This window comes from Astyanax mexicanus, chromosome 8 (assembly GCF_023375975.1).
Source record: "Astyanax mexicanus isolate ESR-SI-001 chromosome 8, AstMex3_surface, whole genome shotgun sequence".
Taxonomy (NCBI): Eukaryota; Metazoa; Chordata; class Actinopteri; order Characiformes; family Acestrorhamphidae; genus Astyanax; species Astyanax mexicanus.
This window is the reverse complement of record NC_064415.1, coordinates 31,659,385-31,679,075: the sequence shown is the minus strand read 5'-3', so window position 1 is coordinate 31,679,075 and position 19,691 is coordinate 31,659,385. Positions and strand designations below refer to the sequence as shown.

General features: G+C 36.7%; 1 protein-coding gene across 1 annotated transcript in view; it reads left to right on the top strand.

The window, feature by feature from the left end:
• sstr1b (somatostatin receptor 1b) overlaps positions 1-3,926 on the top strand; it is a 39,609-nt gene extending 35,683 nt beyond the window's left edge. The window contains exon 2 of the mRNA XM_022686235.2: positions 1,128-3,926. Within this exon, the coding sequence (XP_022541956.1) occupies positions 2,185-3,303 (1,119 nt within the window). The 5' untranslated portion in view covers positions 1,128-2,184 and the 3' untranslated portion in view covers positions 3,304-3,926. The remainder of the gene's footprint in view (positions 1-1,127) is intronic.
• The last annotated feature ends 15,765 nt before the right edge of the window (positions 3,927-19,691 follow it).

The following is a 19,691-nucleotide window of genomic DNA, read 5'->3' as shown; positions in this document are numbered from 1 at the left end:
TGTGTAGTAAAGCATTTAGGTGGATCTTATCTGGGTCGCTGTTAACTTTAGGTTTCTGAGTCTGGTAATTCTTAGTCTTCCTGTCCTAGGACATTCCTGATGAGTTTCAACATAAAGTTTTTGGTGGTCTTAAAGACTGCACTTGAGGAAAGTTTCAAAGTTTTTGAATTTATTTTTTATTAAATTGTGTTTTTTTTATTTAATTGAGTAGTTCTTGACATAATATGAATTAGAATATTACTAAAATAAGGTTATTCATTGTATACCAACTCAACCCCTTCACTACTTTACAACTGATGCTCTCAAACACATAAGAGAGCAAGTAATTAACTGAAAGCTGAAACCAGGTCACTCTACCTCATAAAGCTGACTGAAAAAAGCTGACTTGGTTTGTTTAACATGCTTTAAGCTTACCAGATTATTCCATTTGTTTTTATTCATAGTTTGGACAACTTTAGCATTAATCTATAATGCATAACATAATATAATAACGAAAAAAAAAAAAAAAACAGAATTTAAAGTGTGCCCAAACTTTTGACTGGTATTGTATGTAGTCTCAGCAGTAATGTTCAACAATGAATCATATTATTGTCACTTAATATTTATCATATTGTCTACTCTGTTCTGGTAAAATATCACATAAATTAAAATAATTGTAGAAAATCAATCTGTATCTATAAAACAGAAAAAAAACTCACCATGAACAGTTCAAAATGTTTCCAACTCAGTTTTAACCACATGTCATTGTACATTCTGTAATATAACTTGGCATGGTAGCGTGAATGCCTAAATGAAACGGATATAAAAGTAAAAATATAAAAAGATTGATTTGGATAATTATGATTTCTGTTTAGTCTGAAGTCTTATAAATAAGATAAATAGTCATTAAATCGAATTAAAAATCTTAAGTCACTGTTTTAAGAGCTTTGATATGCCAAAAAGTGCAGTATTTTTAATGATAACATTAAACAAGTCAAATAACCTATAAGCATTGTTTCCTGTTCTTTGAGTGGTCTATATAGAACCACTGACATTTTTCTTAAGAACCCACCATATTTCATGTTTAATTCATGTTTTTAAAAGGAATATGACCTAAAATAAAAAAAAGCTTTCTCTGTGTCTTACAGATATCGCATATGGAACACCACAGTATATAAGGAAGACCGAAAAAAAAACAGGAATCAAAACAAGACCAGGTTCAATCATGGTTCCTGCGTTCCTGCATTTTTGCGGCGGCTGTGACAGAATGGTCACCCCTCCAGAAGAACCCATCATTACGTGATCATATACACGAGTGCACCAGTGACCGCATGCCTCAGCGAAGAGCTTCCCTAAAAGCAGGAACTCTACGTGGAGTGCTGAGGGGAACCTCACAGCGCTTTGATTCAGAGACCCGGTTTCCTGATTAACAGCTGGAATGCACTCTCTTTCGCCAAGTCTGAGTGTTTGAGAGCCTCTGAGAGAGCCGAGCCCTCAAACACCTGCAGCAGCGCTCTCCTATACCAGCATAGGTTTATTTATGAATGAATGAGGAATGTTCGTGCAGAGAATTCCGCAGATGAGAGCATTTAGCGAGGCAATTCCGATTGGCCGCGAGCTTTGCCAAAAAGGCTTCAGCTGCCTGATTTTTTGATGGGTTCTTGAGACCCTATGTGAGCGAATTGAAGCGCCAACCCCAAGGACTCAGCTGTTGCTTTAACTTTACTCAGTCAAGGACACATCTGGTGGATAAAGGATTAAAATAAACACTCTGTCCATTAGAACATCTCTTTTTGAGAGCTATGTAAACTCTAACAAAACATTTGTGTTTTTTTCTAGAAAGAAAAAAGATCAATCAAAATATAAATATACATTTGAAAAGTTTAAGTGGAGAAATGTTGGTGAACTGACTTGACTGAAACAGTCCGAAACGTGAAAAAGACAAGGCAAGACAAGACACAAGAAGAATTTGTGCAGTGAACCCACACGTATATACACACCAGTGCATAAACTCAAAAGACACACAGTTATATTGTGAGCACACATGCCCAGAGCAGTGGGCACCCATCGTCATTACACCCAGGGAGCAGTAAGGGGTTAAGGTCAACAGTGGCAGCCTGCCAAACCTGGATAACGAACCCAACAGCCTTGTCGCCAATGGCCTGATGCCATTGATCTAACCCCTGAGCCACCACTGGTGAAAAAATGGAAGACCTAGCAGGATATAATATAACTGAGGATGCTTTGTTCTCAACAAGTATCCCTACATTCAATTCCACTGCAGATTATGAAGACTTTGAGCCAGAATCAGACGCCAGCAAGATCATCATCCCCTCCATTTACGCGCTCGTCTGCTGCGTAGGCATAATAGGCAATGCCATGGTCATCTACGTCATCCTCAAGTACGCCAAGATGAAAACAGCCACCAATATTTACATCTTGAACCTCGCCATTGCCGACGAACTCTTCATGCTGAGCGTTCCTTTCCTGGCGACGTCGGCCGCGGTGCGCCACTGGCCGTTTGGATCGCTGATGTGTCGGCTGGTTCTTAGCGTGGACGGCATCAACATGTTCACCAGCATCTTCTGCTTGACAGTGCTGAGCGTGGACCGCTACATCGCTGTGGTTCATCCGATCAAGGCTGCGAGATATCGACGACCTACTGTTGCAAAGGTGGTAAACGTTTGCGTGTGGGGATTATCGCTTCTGGTCATTTTGCCGATCATAATTTTTGCGGACACAGTTCCAGCACAGGACGGAGGGGTGGACTGCAACTTTCTGTGGCCCGAGTCTTCGTGGTCAGAGGCTTTTGTGGTCTACACCTTCTTGCTAGGGTTTCTGCTGCCTGTGGTGGCCATCTGCCTCTGCTATTGCCTGATCGTGGTGCGGATGCGAGCGGTGGGGCTAAAGGCGGGTTGGATGCAGCGCCGGCGCTCCGAGAAGAAGATCACGCGCATGGTGCTGCTGGTGGTCGCGGTTTTCGTTCTTTGCTGGATGCCTTTCTACATCGTCCAGCTGATTAGCGTGTTCCGCCAACCGCCGGACCCCATGGTGACTCAACTCTTTGTGATTCTAAGCTACGCCAACAGTGGAGCTAATCCTATCCTGTACGGATTTGTGTCGGACAATTTCCGCCGCTCCTTCCAGCGAATCGTCTGCTTCCGCTGGTTGGAGAACGGGCTGGACGTGGAGCAGGTGGACTACTATGCCGTGGCCCTGCGTCGGCAGACAACCTGCGGTCCACAGGACTTCCCCAAGGAATGCTTAGCTTCCGATATGGTGTTTCGCAATGGAACGTGCACCTCTCGTACGACCACCTTGTGAACTCTTTTGTATTTTGTATTGTTCAGTGGCTAAATGAGTGACTAAACCAGAAGGTTAAGTTAGATTTGAATTAGGCTTGAGCTGAGAAACAGAACAAAAAGACTTATAAATTGGAAAAACCATGCACCCATGCTTTGCTTGCTAGTTACTAAAAATACACTGTACAAAAAAAGTATGTAGCTTAAAAGCTGAGGTTGGGGTACACAGAACTTTTGTTAGCTTATTATCTTATTATTCGAAATTATTTATTACCCACGATTGCTAGCGATTGTAAGCTAAGACTGCAATTTTCTACAGTGCATGCTGATTGGTTGTAAGCTATATTTTTGTATAGTCATCTTGACTTAACTGAGTTGAAAGCCTAACTGAAATTGATGTGAACACAAACAAACTTGTTTTTAGTTGTTGTTGTTGTTAAGCAGTACCCACCATTTGGGAGTTCAATTTTACACGATCTAAATATTTAATTGCTGAGTGCTTTAGCATTTCACTGCTATCATGTCACGTTTGTCTTGTTTGAAACCACCCAATGTGTTGTACATTGTTTAATTGTATATAAACAGAATGAACAGGCTATATGTTTCTGAGTCTAAAGTCTGACTGTGCTTCAAATATTTGTAATGTATTGACTAAAGAATTTTCACTTTGCAGTATGATTAATCCTTTGTTTGTATAATTAAACCATAATCAATCAAGACTTATTAATAACTATACAACAGTTAGTACTGGCCTTGCAGTCTGATTGGTAGAGAAGTGTTTTTCACTGTATTAACAATGGGCTCTTCCAATGAATAGCCATATATCGACCATTTATCCCTTTTGGGGAAATTAAAGGAACATCATTCAGCAGTTTTACTAGAAAAACAACAGTTTCTAAGTCATTTTGATATTTTACTGCTGTTACTGCACTCTGTAACTTTGGTGGAGCTGCACAAAAAACCTGTGATATTACTCTCACTTGTCAATCAACATGCTCACTTGTAGCTGCCCATGATAGTAAACTTAATGTGCAATATTTATTTACAGCAATGGAGTAAATGTAAAATTGTGAGCGAGTTCAGTAGATAGTAAATAAAAAGAGTGTTTATTTGGCCAGTTATTTAGGAAAAAATATACAGTATATAATAATATAATTAGTAACACTTTGTCCATATATGAACAAACTAAAATATTTATAGAACACAATGTTTTAAAATGTTATTTTTATAATTTAATTCTACAGTAAATCTCTTTCTAATGTTTTGGGGAATACACACATTTGAAAAATTATTTCAAATTAATATTTTTGTTCATTATACATTATTGTTATTACTTATATGGTATTCACGGTAATATACCACAATGCTATGGCAGAGGTCTGTGAAACTTTAATATGTACCAGATGTTAAACAAACAGGGCCCTATTGTACACTCTGTGCACATCTTGCGCCTGCATCGTTTAAATAGCAGATAGAGTTTATGAATATCTACACTGATGGGTGTGGTGATCTGGAAGTGAGGTGTGTTCAGGTAAATTTCTGGTGCATTGCTATCTTGGCAGTGGAAAACACAGGTGTGCCACTGACTGATTAGAACCCTGACAGCATTCAACAGTCAAACATTCATTGCTTTCTTCACAGACCCAACTTTTACATCAACAATAAACAGAATACTATGTTCGCACACCTTCACAGCATGAAGTGCAAAAGTGCTGCTCTGTAAAAATAGAAATCTGCAAAAGTCACATCGCACCTGTCTCTTGAAGGGAATGTGAGGCAAGTGACACACTGATTGGTTTATTTAACGTTACACCCAAAACACACCTATGATTAATTAAGATTATTTGTACATGACTTTTGTGCATTTTAGGCTGTGCAGGGCATACTTTTCCTGTCGTTATGATAGTAAAGACACATATAATATAGAAAAGATAAAGTCTGGAGTCAACTTTTGTGAGGAAAGTACAAGTTTAAAAATGACAAGTCTCCCACATTTAACTTTTGCAATATTCTTGTTGTATTTAATGCTGTTCAGACATGACACATTATTCCATACATCCAGCATTATTTCCCACAAACAGCTGTTTTGATTTAAAGCAGTGATTCCATTAATCACTGATCAGACAAAACGTCGTACAATCTCTACATCGCTTCTTCGTTTTTTTGGACAGCTCAAATCTCGTGTCTCATCAAAAGAACTCCCCACAAAGCAAAGGACCTTGAGGTTTAGAAGAAGAGGAGGAGGAAAGATGCTGGAAGCCCAGAAGAGTTTTGTTAGGGAGTTTACCATGTGTTCCACTGCTTCCAATAAAACAAATCCTCAACAAACTAAAGGACAAATTGCAGCCCAAAGGAAAGCACAAATCAAGCACACATGTCTCAGTTGGCTCCCAGTCAGTCCATGAAGACAATAGAAGCAGACAAAGGCAGATTGGTTTTACATTTGTTAAAACGTGAACACTATGGAAAGCGCTTCAGGAAAACAGGTGACTTCAGGCACTGAAGGGATCAAGGAATGTTTTTAAATATTTGTCTCAGAGTGACGTGAGGATATGAGTCAAGCTGCACTCGGTGACTTGTGACAGCAATACTCTGTGAATAATCACGATTAATCACACTTTTTCTTCTTCTTAACTCTGATGGAATCTTAACTCTTTTAGATCTGATGGAATATATAAGAATGCTGTTTTATGTCTGTATTGCACACAAAATAAGACTTTAATATAAAATTTAAAAAAATAATATTCTAATATAAAATATAAAAATTCTATTAAATTACCTAAAATTGAATTGATTTATTTATATTCATTGCAAAGTCTGTTTTTAACTTTTTTTTTTTTACAAACTATCCATATACACCACAAAATGTAATGTTCTAAATCACATAAAATTATTACAAATGAGGTCTTTCTTAATGTCTTAGCTGCAGTTTTTATTTTCATGCAGTGGATGTGGCTAAGTTAAAGTTTATGTCACTGGGGAAAGGACACACACCAAATGACAAAATACTGTTTTTTTGGGGTATTTTATTCCGATAGATCCCACATGGGATTTTTATGAAATATAAAAATGTATATGAAATAAAACAAATATGAAATAAAAGCAAAATAAAAACAATCAGCATTTGCTGAGCAGAAATATTAGTCACAACAACAACACTGCACCACCTATCTTTGACTTACTGCAACTGCAGTGTACAGATTTATAGACTTTTATCAGAGCTTGTACTCAATTGTACTCAAAATAACAAAAATAAAATGAATACACTGTAAAACCTTAGCTTAGAACACAGCACAGCATTTGGTAGTGGCACTAATTACAGAAAATAGATAAATAACATTAATACCACCTTAATACCATTAACAGAGCTCTTTTTATATTTGTTTTTAAGCTCACCTCGATTTACTCAGCTTTACTCAACAAGATTTGAGCATTTCATCAAGAGAACTTGGACAAACAGCTTCTGTAACCCAGAAAAATACAAGGCTTGACCACGAGGAGCACACTACCCCACTGAAACAATGCCATCTGCCCGCATCTGGTTGTGATTCATTCAAAATACATGTTTAGAAAGGCAAAATAGGCATCTACTACTGTTATAGGCCAACCAAACCTTATATTGTTCAGTATTTCCTGATTTTTACCTCTTATTTCATTAGGATGGCTCTGGATGGATCCTAAAATGGAGCACCACCATTCACTGCAGCTTGAGCCTCCTTCTCTACCATGCTCTTAGCTCCTCCCTTTCCTCTCTCAGGGTGACAACACTTCTGATTGTGTTTCTTAAAGTTACAGACACACATTTTAAAGGTGTATTCTCAATTCACCACCTAGCTACATTTAATTGGCTTTTAAACCTTTTCATTGGCTGGTTCCTGGTCTGTTCTGAGTGACAACATTTTCCGTATGAAAAGGAAATATACTTATAAGAGGATTAAAGGTATGTTCAAATTAAGTACATAATACTAAAAGCGCAGTTTCTGTTTAATATAATTTATGAAAATACACATCAAATATACTTTATCTGTATTTCAATAAAATTTATTTTTAGGCAATACAGCTCTGAAAACAAATAAGAAACCTTTTTAGCATGGTAAGTTTTTTAAATTTACCAAATTTAAAACCTGGAATATAATCAAGAGGAAGATTGATGATCACAAGACATCAAACCAAACTGAACTGCATGCATTTTTGCACCAGGAGTGGCATAAAGTTATTTCAAAGCAGTGTGTAAGACTGGTGGAGGAGAACATGCCAAGTTGCATGAAAACTGTGATTAAAAACCAGGATTATTCAACCAAATATTGATTTCTGAACTTTTAAAACTGTATAAATATGAACTTGTTTTCTTTGAATTATTTGAGGTCTGAAAGCTCTTCATCTTTTTCGTTATTTCAGATATTTCTCATTTTCTGCAAATAAATGCTCTAAATGACAATATTTTTATTGGGAATTTGGGAGAAATGTTGTCCGTAGTTTATACAATAAAACAACAATATTAATTTTTGTCAGGTGGGGTGCGGGAAGGACGAGGAGGCGGACGCAAACGCAAACTATACAAACATTTATTAACAAAAATGAACATGGAATAAACTTAACAAGGAAACCAGGACTGAGCATAACAGAAAAACATGAGGACCACTAACAGACGTAAAAACATACAAGGATCGACACGAGAGAAGGGAACGCGGACTTTAAATAGTGGTGGACACACACGGGAAACAGGAAACACCTGGGACTAAGGGGCGGAGCTACAAAATGAACACAGGTGAGTGGAAAACTACTGAGACAGGAGACACAGAGGAGCACAGGTCACGTGGGGATATAACACAGACATGATACAGGGCCAGAAAAGGTAAATAAACACTGAAACATGAGAACAGACAGGGACCACGTGACAATTTTATTCAAACATATACATGAAAATAGCAAAAACAGAGAAACTGATTCAGAAAATGAAGTGGTCTCTTAATATTTTCCAGAGCTGTATGCTTTAAATTATAAATTGTGTAGAAAATGTATGTAGTGGCATTAAATACTGCTTGAAGTGCACTTTAGTGTAGTTTTATTTTCCAGTGTACACAAAGGTGTACACAATATGTGCATCAATACGCAAAAGAGGTACATTTACAGTATACCAATATACTTCAAGTTCTCAGAGAAATGCTTTTATGTTGTATTTAAATATAGCTTAAGTGCAACTGAAAGTTGCCAAAAGTTGTTCCAAAATAGTACATTTAGTATGTATTTAAGTACATATTTTTATAGAAAAGTATGTACTTTTGTCAGGTGTTGGTGCAGGGAGGACGCGGAGGCGGACGCAAATGCAAACAAAAAGGGATTTATTAACGAAAACAGGACTGAGGAAACTTGGGAAAACATGGAGCTCTGACAGACGATAAACGTACAAGGATCGACACCGGGGAAATGGAACACGGACCTTAAATAGAGGTGCACACACACAGGGAACAGGAAACACCTGGGACGAAGGGGCGGGGCTACAAATGAACACAGGTGAGTGGAAAAACACTGGGAATGAAACACAGACCTGAGAATAACACAGACATGAGAAGCAGACAGACAAAAGACCTGACAACTTTTCTATGTTTACTATGCTTTAAGAAATTTTACTTAATACACTATTCTTTTATACATATTTCTAAATACACATAAGGAACAGTTATAAAATGATCGTTATATGTGGTAACAGACAGTATTTTACAGATGCAGCAGACAGAGATTAGGTTATAAAAGCTAAACTGTTCCAGATTCAGGAAAGCTGGTATATGAAGGTGTATATGGAACTCATTCTTCTCTCTATTATGGTTTAAGTTGCCTGTAGGCTGCTGCTGCTACTGAGTGAACTTTCCTCAACCCTGCACCCCCAACTCACTGCGCTGCACTGAGAAGAATTAATGCTCCCAAATGAGTCAGTCGAAGGTGGAAAAGCATACATACTTTATATCCTTCATGTTTTAGCCATTACCCCATATCTGCACGTGACTCTGCTATTTCACTCACTTTCCAAACACCGTACTGACCATCAAAGCCAAGCGCCATTAACTAGCAGGCCTAAATCAACTGAGAGCATTCAGCCTCATACACAGCCCCCAGACTTCCAGTTAATATTAGTGTCATAACGTGTGGAGGCAATAATGAGCACACATGCTTCCATGAGTTGATAAATCAGTGGAAAGGTCTGGAGGAGGGAGATACAGAGAGGGGAAGAGAGGGAAAAGTTCTGAGGGAGAAATGAGAATTATAAATCTAACAGAATATAGACTTCTAAATATTCCAATACTCTAAGTCTTTGGTTTTTAAGGGTATCAGTGATACTGACATATCAAATTGAAGAACACTAAACTGTTCCAGACTATCTGAAGTCAATTAAATGCTGTAATTCTTTAGAAGTGCATTAATTTATTGTATATAGTTTGGAAGAAACATTTGCCACATTAATGTGATTATTTTACATTTGGGTTAGGGTTATCTAGGAGATAAATAGGAGATATAGTTCTGTTTAATATACAGGGGTTGGGCAATGAAACTAAAACACCTGTCATTTTAGTGTGGGCGGTTTCATGGCTAAATTGGAGCAGCCTGGTGGCTAATCTTCATTAATTGCGCATTGCAGCAGTAAGAGAAGAGTGTGAAGGTTCAATTATCAGAGTAAGAGCACAGTTTTGCTCAAAATATTGCAATGCACACAACATTATGGGTGACATATCAGAGTTCAAAAGAGGACAAATTGTTGGTGCACGTCTGTGACCAAGACAGCAAGTCTTTGTGATGTATCAAGAGCCACGGTATCCAGGGTAATGTCAGCGAGATACCACAAAGAAGGACCAACCACATCCAACAGGATTAACTGTGGATGTAAGAGGAAGCTGTCTGAAAGGGATATTCAGGTGCTAACTCGGATTATATCCAAAAAACATAAAACCACGGCTGCCCAAATCACAGCAGAATTCAATGTGCATCTCAACTTTCCTGTTTCCACCAGAACTGTCCGTCACCACAATAAAAGTTTTAATAAAGTTTTTTCCACTACTGATAAAGACCGGCAAAATCATATACAGCTCTGAAAAAAAAAGAGACCATTTAAAATGATGAGTTTCTTTGATTTTACAAAATTAAAAACCTCTAGAATATAATCAAGAGGAAGATGGATGATCACAAGCCATTAAACCAAACTGAACTGCTTGGATTTTTGCACCAGGAGTAAAGGCATAAAGTTATCCAAAAGCAGTGTGTAAAACTGGTGGAGTAGAAGATGACAAAATGCATGAAAACTGTGTTTAAAAACAGGGTTATTCCACCAAATATTGATTTCTGAACTCTTAAAACTTTATGAATATGAACTTGTTTTCTTTGCATTATTTGAGGTCTGAAAGCTCTGCACCTTTTTTTTATTTTCTGCAAATAAATGCTCTAAATTTGAAATTTGGGAGAAATGTTGTTCATAGAATAAAACAGAGCCTTATTTGTAAATACCCTTGACTTCAATGAAGATCAGATCACGTCTTATTATATTATATTTCTTTTGCCACTGTATAAACTATTATTTTATTTACACAGTTTTTATGAAATATCATTCCTACACAATGAAGCAAAACAGAAGTCTTCCCAGTCTCCAGATCTCCAATAAAATGTCTTTTTGCAATATGATAGAACACTTAATTTGCAGCATGAAAGAACATTTGAAAAAAAAAAAAGAAAAAAACGGGATGATGCAATCAGATCAGCATGGTTCATGAAGGTTCACAGCAGAATCCTAAAATAATGCGCTCAATATCTTGTGAAATAGATGCAATAAAGAATGCAGGCTGTTTTTAAAGCAAAGGCACGTCCTACTCAATATCAGTAGTCTGTTTAATAAAGTGTTTGAGTGATATATATTTGGAATACATTATATGAAACAGCAGCACTATAATACTGAACACAGATTCTGCTATATTTTGCCATATATGTGGGTGAGATAAGTGCACTTTAATCGGAAGATAGGAAAGACAGTCATCCACATAAAATCACACTTTCACTCATCTTTATCCAACTGCAAAGACAATAGAGCTATTGAGATACGGCCCCATATAACTGAGACATATAGACATACAGTAATATCCTTCTTATATAACTCTAAATGGGAAAGAAACTGTCCCTTCATCTCCTAGTCTGAACGGTAATTAAATATGCATGCCAGTTTATTATGCAAATAGATTAGCTATGAGGTCTTCAGCGGCTCAGCTTGCTTTCCACACTCTGCTGTGCGTGAAGGGTGACACTCTAAGCTCTGCCAAGTGCAATGCGAAAACGCACCAAGCCGTTAAATTCAATTTAGTCTATGGATGGTATGGTGTGCTGCACCACAGTCATTTAAAGCATTTACTGTCATCGTAAAAATAGTGTAAGTGCCTAAGCACATACATGTTCTGGATGAGTATAGCATCTTAATACCAGATAAAATGTATTAAATATGTATGAAATTAATGAAAAATTATCAGATCAACCCATCATCTCATTACAATAGCATGCGATTAATAAAAATGCACCTTTTGTATGGGTCATTCTCTTAATCTGGTGCCTTTAAGTCCTTCAACCTTACAGTACTTCAAAGATTTTCAATGAAAGGATGCATTGCAAAAAAAAACCAAAAAATTAACATTATGAGTTAGGCCTGCTTTACTGCATTAATGCTGGCCAGCTTATAATCTTTAAAAATAATCGTAAAAATAGTTTACATAATAATGTAAGAGTGTCTGTTTGTCAGCTGAAACTCTGTAGGAGTTGGATTATGCAACAGGACAATGACTCAAAACACCAGATACAGTTCACAACAGAATGGCTTAAGAAAAATTTTTAAAAATCCACTTTTTGGAGCGACAAAGTCAGGGCCCAGATCTCAAATGACTGACTTGAAAAGAGCCGTACTTTTGAGGCAATCAAAGAACATGCCAGCGCAAAAGCAGTTCTGTCAGGAAGAATAGGCTCAACGTTTAATAGAACTAAGTGTCTTTGCATTATGATATAAAACAAAACAATAAAAAAATATTGTTTGTACTTGTAGACAGCAAACATATTTGCATGTCCGCACCGACAATCATTATATTTTCAAATGTAGTTCAACATGTAATGCCAACTGTAACTAAGTTTTTTTGAAAGATACATTAATTCAGTCCCACTTTTTATGTATCTCTAGTAACTGTGTAGTTACTCATGTATAATCCAGGTAATACCTGTGTAATTACAACTTAAGTTCACATTGTTACAGATTGATTAAAGTTGTACAATATATATGATTATTCTTTTAACTCACCTAAAGTGAGTTAGACAGAGCATAATAATAGTATGGATTTTTATATTAAAACCATCATGATTCTAATTAAATAAACATATGAACTATTGAAGAAATATTTATGTATGCAAAACCTATTCTACACACACATTATTACATGTGAAAAACACTCACTATGTGAAAGATGCACCATTTACATAATTAGCTTCACAGTTATTACAAGGGTTGTTACTGTCTAACTACGCAGTTATTAGACACTTATTTACTTAATTGGGCCAAAAACAACACACACACTATATATAATTTTATTATTAAAATAATTCATTGATTTGTTATATAGATATGGAGTGAACATGAAAGCCTCTGTTATATTCAAATATATTCTATCATTTCTTTCTGAAGCAATCCTTTGTGTAGAGCAGGGCATTCTACCAGCTGATGTGCTGATATGACATCACTCATCCGCAGACATGAACAAAGGTTATTGGGATCAGGTTGTTCCAAGAGAAGCATTAAGCAATAAATACAGCAGTAAGCAATAAAGCATGACAGTGACAATGAAGCAAAGAAAACTAATCTTTCTTTTACAATGGCCCTATAGAAAAGCCATGTGCCCCATTCTGATTCCACCCTGATGAACAATCCATTTAACCCTTTGATGTTGAAAGCTATCACTGTCTTTAATGTGTTATGTTTGTAATTTATGTGATTACAAACAAGACAACATGATTTTATACAGAATTACTCTCAATAGGATCAGGGCATGATTTTGACTAGGTCACTTTAAAGTCTTTAGTTTGTTTTTTGTTTTTGTTTAGTTTTTTTTATCATTGTCCTGCTGCAGAAACCAAGTTCATTTCAGCTTGAGGTCACGAACAGATGGCCCGACATTCTCATTGGACAGTGGAATGTATGGTTCCACACAACTCTTTTAGGCCCTGAATCAGCAAAACAGCCCTAGACCATCACGCTACCACCACCATGTTTTACTGTAGGTATGATCTTTTCCTAAAATGTGGTGTTACTTTTACTTTTGTCTCGTTAGTCCACAGAGTATTTTTCCAAAAGTCTTGGGCATCATCAAGATGTTTTCTGGCAAATTTGAGATGAGCCTTAATGTTCTTTTTGCTTAGCAGTTGTTTTCATCTTAGCACTCTGCCATGCAGTTTTTTGGATGTTGTTTTGGGGTCTTTTGTGACCTCCTGGATGAGTCGCCGCTGCACTCTTGGGGTAATTTCGGTCAGCCAGCCATTCCTGGGAAGGTTCACCACTAAAACCACAGTTAAGTTTTTCACACAGGGCCATGAAGGTTTTTTTTTCTCCTTTAATAATAAAATCCTTCATTATAAAATAGCATTTTTTGTTTACTTCTGTTATCTTTGACTTATATTTAAGTTAGTTTGATGATGTAAAGCATTTAAGAAAAAAATAAGAAAATGCTTTTTAACACCACTGTCATAAATCCGTGTATCATTCGTTCATTTGATATTCAATTGAGAATCAAAATCGGAAAATTAAAAAACCAATTCGTTTTTTCGTTTTTTCGTTTTTGAATATAATACCAAAAAACGAATAACGGCTTGTATTTTGTATTTTTATTTGGTTATCCAAACAAAAATTGGAAATTTAAAAAACGGACCAGGAGCCGAATTTGATTTTGATTTTGAACTTGACCCATTTGTGTGCCCCGGAAGTTACTGATTTGTTTATTCTTGGTGGGTTTCTGTTGCGCGGGAGTTCACTGCAGTGTTATCTACACAGTCTGTATTGCTGTAGGCAGCATGGCCGGACTGGAACCACATTCTGGCCTAATTAAAGATCTTTTTGAAGGTGGTAAGACGCATGAAGAGATTTCGTGCACGTTGCAGCAAATGGGGATCCAGCGATGTTCTGCAATGAGTGTTAGAAGGTTCTGTGTTCAACACGACCTTAAGCGAAAAAGACATGTATTTTCTGTTGTCATATCGTCTTCTTTCACTGCAACGCGTTTAGTTCCTCTGAACAAGATAAAACTCTCCATCCTCAACTCCATCCAAAGCCTACAGCAATACAGACTGTGTAGATAACACTGCAGTGAACTCCCGCGCAACAGAAACCCACCAAGAATAAACAAATCAGTAACTTCCGGGGCACACAAATGGGTCAAGTTCAAAATCAAAATCAAATTCGGCTCCTGGTCCGTTTTTTAAATTTCCAATTTTTGTTTGGATAACCAAATAAAAATACAAAATACAAGCCGTTATTCGTTTTTTGGTATTATATTCAAAAACGAAAAAACGAAAAAACGAATTGGTTTTTTAATTTTCCGATTTTGATTCTCAATTGAATATCAAATGAACGAATGATACACGGATTGTCATAGTTGCTTTCCTACAGACAAACATTGTGTAATAGTTTAGAATGACCGAATTTCATGTGTCATTTAACCCTAAGCTGATTTCATATTGGATGTTCTGTAAATGTGAAGTCATTTGTGCCAAATGCATGGTAAGATGCATTGTGGAGAACTGCAGCAGTAAGATGAATCATTGCCTGTACAATTCATGTGTAATGATATGGCTTTAATGTAGTAATTAAGGTGAACAATATAATATCATGATAACAGGCCCTCTTGACGTGTGAGCTGTGACAAAAAAACGGCACATCTTGACGCACTACCAATCCTCCACGCATACCGCAAAATCTGCAGGAGTTTTCAAGCTGCATGGGCATTTTATTTTTGGAGAACACCATTAGGAACCTCTACAGACAGAGATGTCTGGCACGTAACATATGAGTTACACATTACTCTTTTAAGTGATGCTCAATAAATTTTCTCTATGTCATTATAATTTGTAGTCCTGGTAACTCCCATCTGTAGTCCTGGTAACTCTGATTGAAGATGCGCAATTAATAACCTACCAAAGCACCAAAGGTCTACTGTCCTGTTACTGTTATGTTTTTTTTTTTAATGTAAAATATGTTGGCCTTTTTTAATGCAGACAAATAAACATATTTTCTAATGTTGTGCGTTTCCATTATTCCATTATTTTTATTTTTTAAAAATAAAATGACGTTTATAAAATGTTTGGTGTTTTTATTTGATGACATTTTTATATCTGAGTATATATGAGTTTTAGATCTTTACCTCAGTGCATTCAGATGCTTTACTAATGCCACAGCACTGATTGGTTGTTCATGTGTTACTGATTTACTCTGTTTTTACAAAATATCTACAAAGGACCACTAAAATAACTGTTACCTTTTTTATTTGGGACAGTAAAATGCACATAAAAATACATGCATGTAAACACAGCTTGTGATAGCAGTGTTTTAGTTGACCCTTCCATATATCTTAGTCCCATCTGCAAGATCATCTCGTAATAAAAAGAAACACTATTTCTATCTATAGGGCAGTCCCTGCCTAATCCTTCCTTTTCATTGTTATGCTAATGCTGTTTGCATAAAGTGTGGTTTTGCCTTTCTTACCTCAGACTTGTTTTTATCTGTGAACAGAGCTGGAGAAAAATTGGTCTGTTTGCCTCTGCAGACCCAGAAAGAGGACGAGTGGATAACAATGGATCAGTCACCTACAGTCATATTTCCTAAAGAGACAATTGTCTGTTTTGCCAACATGGCATCAGCTGAACAGAGTCCTGCTATAATATTCCCAGGAGAAAAGAATGTTGCATAACCGTAAGCAGTTGACAACAAAACATTATATTGTTACGCTGAAAACACATTATGTAGCTTTATCAGAATCCCACACATAATTATCAGTTATTCATACGCACTGAAAACCCAGTACAGACACAGACACGGCAATGGCTGTCGCTCAATAAGGAGCTGTTGGCTGCTATACTTATACTGTACTTATCATTCCAGCAGTTCTACAGGCTGCAGGAGAGCTGTCAGGTTATCAGACCTGGCTACCAGATACTTAAAAAAAAAAACTTCATAAAAAGCTTTCTAAATTGTTTATAAATGATTTAGCTAATATTAAATATCTACAGTTTCTGTAAACAGCAATTTCAATGTCTTGCCACAGAAGCTCATTGGGATTTAGGTCAGGACTTTCTTGACTGGGCCATTCTAACACTGGGCCACTCTACCATAAAGGCCAGAATTGCAGAGTGCATGACTTATTGTTGTCCTGTGGACAGATTCTCCTTCCTGAGCTATAGATTTCTGCAGCTCCTCCAGAGTGACCATGGCCCTGGGCTGACAGTGCTCTTCTTGCTCGATCTGTCAGTTTGGGTGTGTGACGGCCATGTCTTGGTAGGTTTGCAGTTGTAGATTTTTTTTTCCCCATTTTCGGATTATTGAACAGTGGTCTTTGGGATGCTCAAAACTTGGGAATTGTTTTTTATTACCTAACTCTGCTTCTTCACAACTTTGTTTCTAACCTGTCTGGTGAGTTTCTTGGTCTTCATGATGTTCTCTAACAAACCACTGAGGCCTTCACAGAACAGGTGTTTATATTTATACTGAGACTAAATTACACACAGCTGGACCCCGGTAACTAATTAAGTGACTTCTGAAGGCAATTAATTGCAATGAATTGCAGATTTGTATTTAATAAAAAAAAATTAAAGTATCATTTTTGCTCCACTTCACAATTATGTACTGCTTTGTGTTGGTCTATCACTTTAAATCTCAATAAAATACATATAAGTTTATGGTTGTAAGGTAAAGAAAATGTGAAAAGTGGATTCAAGGGGTACTAATACTTTTTACCAGACCCTTTAGGGTGCACCCCTCTTTTTTGTGCTGGTTTAACTTAAACCCTCAAGCTAAGGGAAACCGTCTCATGCATATTTCTGCATACAGTATGTGCAATATGGCAATTTCTGTGAGTGAAATATAATTTATTTACATTGCTTTAGGTGATCTTACATACACAGTCTAGTCATAAATATTCAATATTTAATGACCATATGTGTGATCAGGATGCATATTGCTTAGGGAAAGATTACAAACATCCAACAATTAAATCAATGTCCTAGATACACATAATCATGATGAATAAATAATTGGCCCAGGTTCCCAGGATGTACAAATAGTATAGGAAAGCATTTCTTGTGTGTGGGAAAGCAATGTTTGCTTGCCTAAAGATCATCTGAAAGTGCATCTTTCACAATTTTCCCATGAATCAAACATCAAGCACCACCATTTATATTTCATAAATATGTATTTCACACACTTTCAGATGATTTGTTTGTGCTCACTCTTACCCTGGAGGCACGCAGTCTTCAGCTGTTCTCTGATGTTGAAAGCAGGACTGTTTCTATTAACACATTCCACCGTTTTTAAAATGTAAAAGTCCTCTGAGATGATTTATTTTCTTTCTTTTACTGTAGTGTGATGCAGCACTTCGGTATATAAAACCAAAGGGTTACAGTTTAGGAAAGAAACAAATGTCATAACCTCATCATACCTGAAAATGCATTACTGTACTGTCAAAAGGACATCATGGGCTTTCCATTGAGGCCAACAGAGCACAGGGACTTTCTTTTTAAAAGGCTAACCATCACTGCTTTCACATTTTATGGCAATAAGAGGGGCAAGTTATGCGATTTCAGAAACGTACAACAATTTAAATCATTTTAATCAAACCACAGCTTTCATTTAACTACCTCCATTAATTCTCATCTTGTATTCCAGCCTGAATACAAGAGAAAATCATGTTATACCGGGAGGCAAACAGGATTCATATAGCATCCTATAGTACATTTGCCCACAGATGTTGCAGCTGGGCCTGTAGAGCCTGCATACTCATCCCACATGCATCCCAGCTGGTTTAATAAAAGTATAAATGGCGATAATATACTCTAAATTGCCCAGTAAAATGGATTGGGTTGGTGTGGTGGGTGGGTGGGTGTGTGCATGTATGTATATATGACTGCATGCCCAGATATGGATTGGCACTGTGTCCTGGATCAGCTCTTCAAACTGATGTTGTCCTCCAGGTGGACAGTTGTTTCTGGTTGAGAGTATGCTGTGTGCAATTAGCTGCCACTTCTCACTGGTTTGTGTTGATGAGTTGTGAGCTTAAAACCTTATGGAAAATTGTCCTTCGGTGTCAAGAATACTATACAAGTTTAACTTTTTTTTTCTTATAAGGATTTTTGTCTTTCCAAGCATTGTAAGTTTCGTCTAATATTTTGTTGAACCGCCTTTAGCTTTGATTACAGCTCACATTCACTGTGGTATTGTTTCAATAAGCTTCTACAGTATCACAAGATTTATTTCAATCCAGTGTTGCATTCATTTTTAATTTTTCATCTTGCAGCAGTATTGATGATGGTAGAGTCTGACCACTGCACAAAGTCTTCTTCAGAACAACCCAAAGATTCTCAATGAGGTTAAGGTCTGGACTCTGTGGTGAACAATCCATGTGTGAAAATGATGATCTCATGCTCCCTGAACCCCTCTTTCACTATTCCAGCCCCATGAATCCTGACATTGTCATCTTGGAATATGGCTGTGTCATCAGGGAAGAAAAAATCCATTGATGGAATAACCTGCTCTATATTCAGTATATTCAGGTAGTCAGCTGACCTCTTTCAGCACATAGTGTTGCTGAACCTAGACCTGAGCAACACCACATCATTTACTTAGCTAAATCCAGGTGAAGATTTTTTTTTTTGCCAGGCAGTGTTCTATTTTTCTTATTTTAGAGACTACAACCTTAATCAGTCTCACTGAATCTCACACATAGTCTCACTAATTTGAACTCAAAACCAGTCACCTGTCAAGTTTTTTTTCTGATACTTGTGTCCAAATTAAAGATAAAAAAAATCTGTGATTTAAGTAACTTCAAGAATTTGAAGATTTAGAGATTTGATTATTTTAACAAATCTTAATTAAATTACCCCTTTCCCTTTTGGCAGATTTCTTTGCTTGATATAATAATATTTGTGCATTTTAATTTGGATATATGTCGTCTGTTTTTTGCCAAAATGTTTTTTGCAGTGTACATTCTGAGACCAAACAAACAAACAAACAAACCAAATATTCAATACAGGTGTAATAAAAATGAACAAACCATAACATTACATATTTTAACAACAATCATAAAAAATTATGATGAAATCCTTGTTTAATGCTAAAGGAGGATAAACCAGCAATAGCAACAG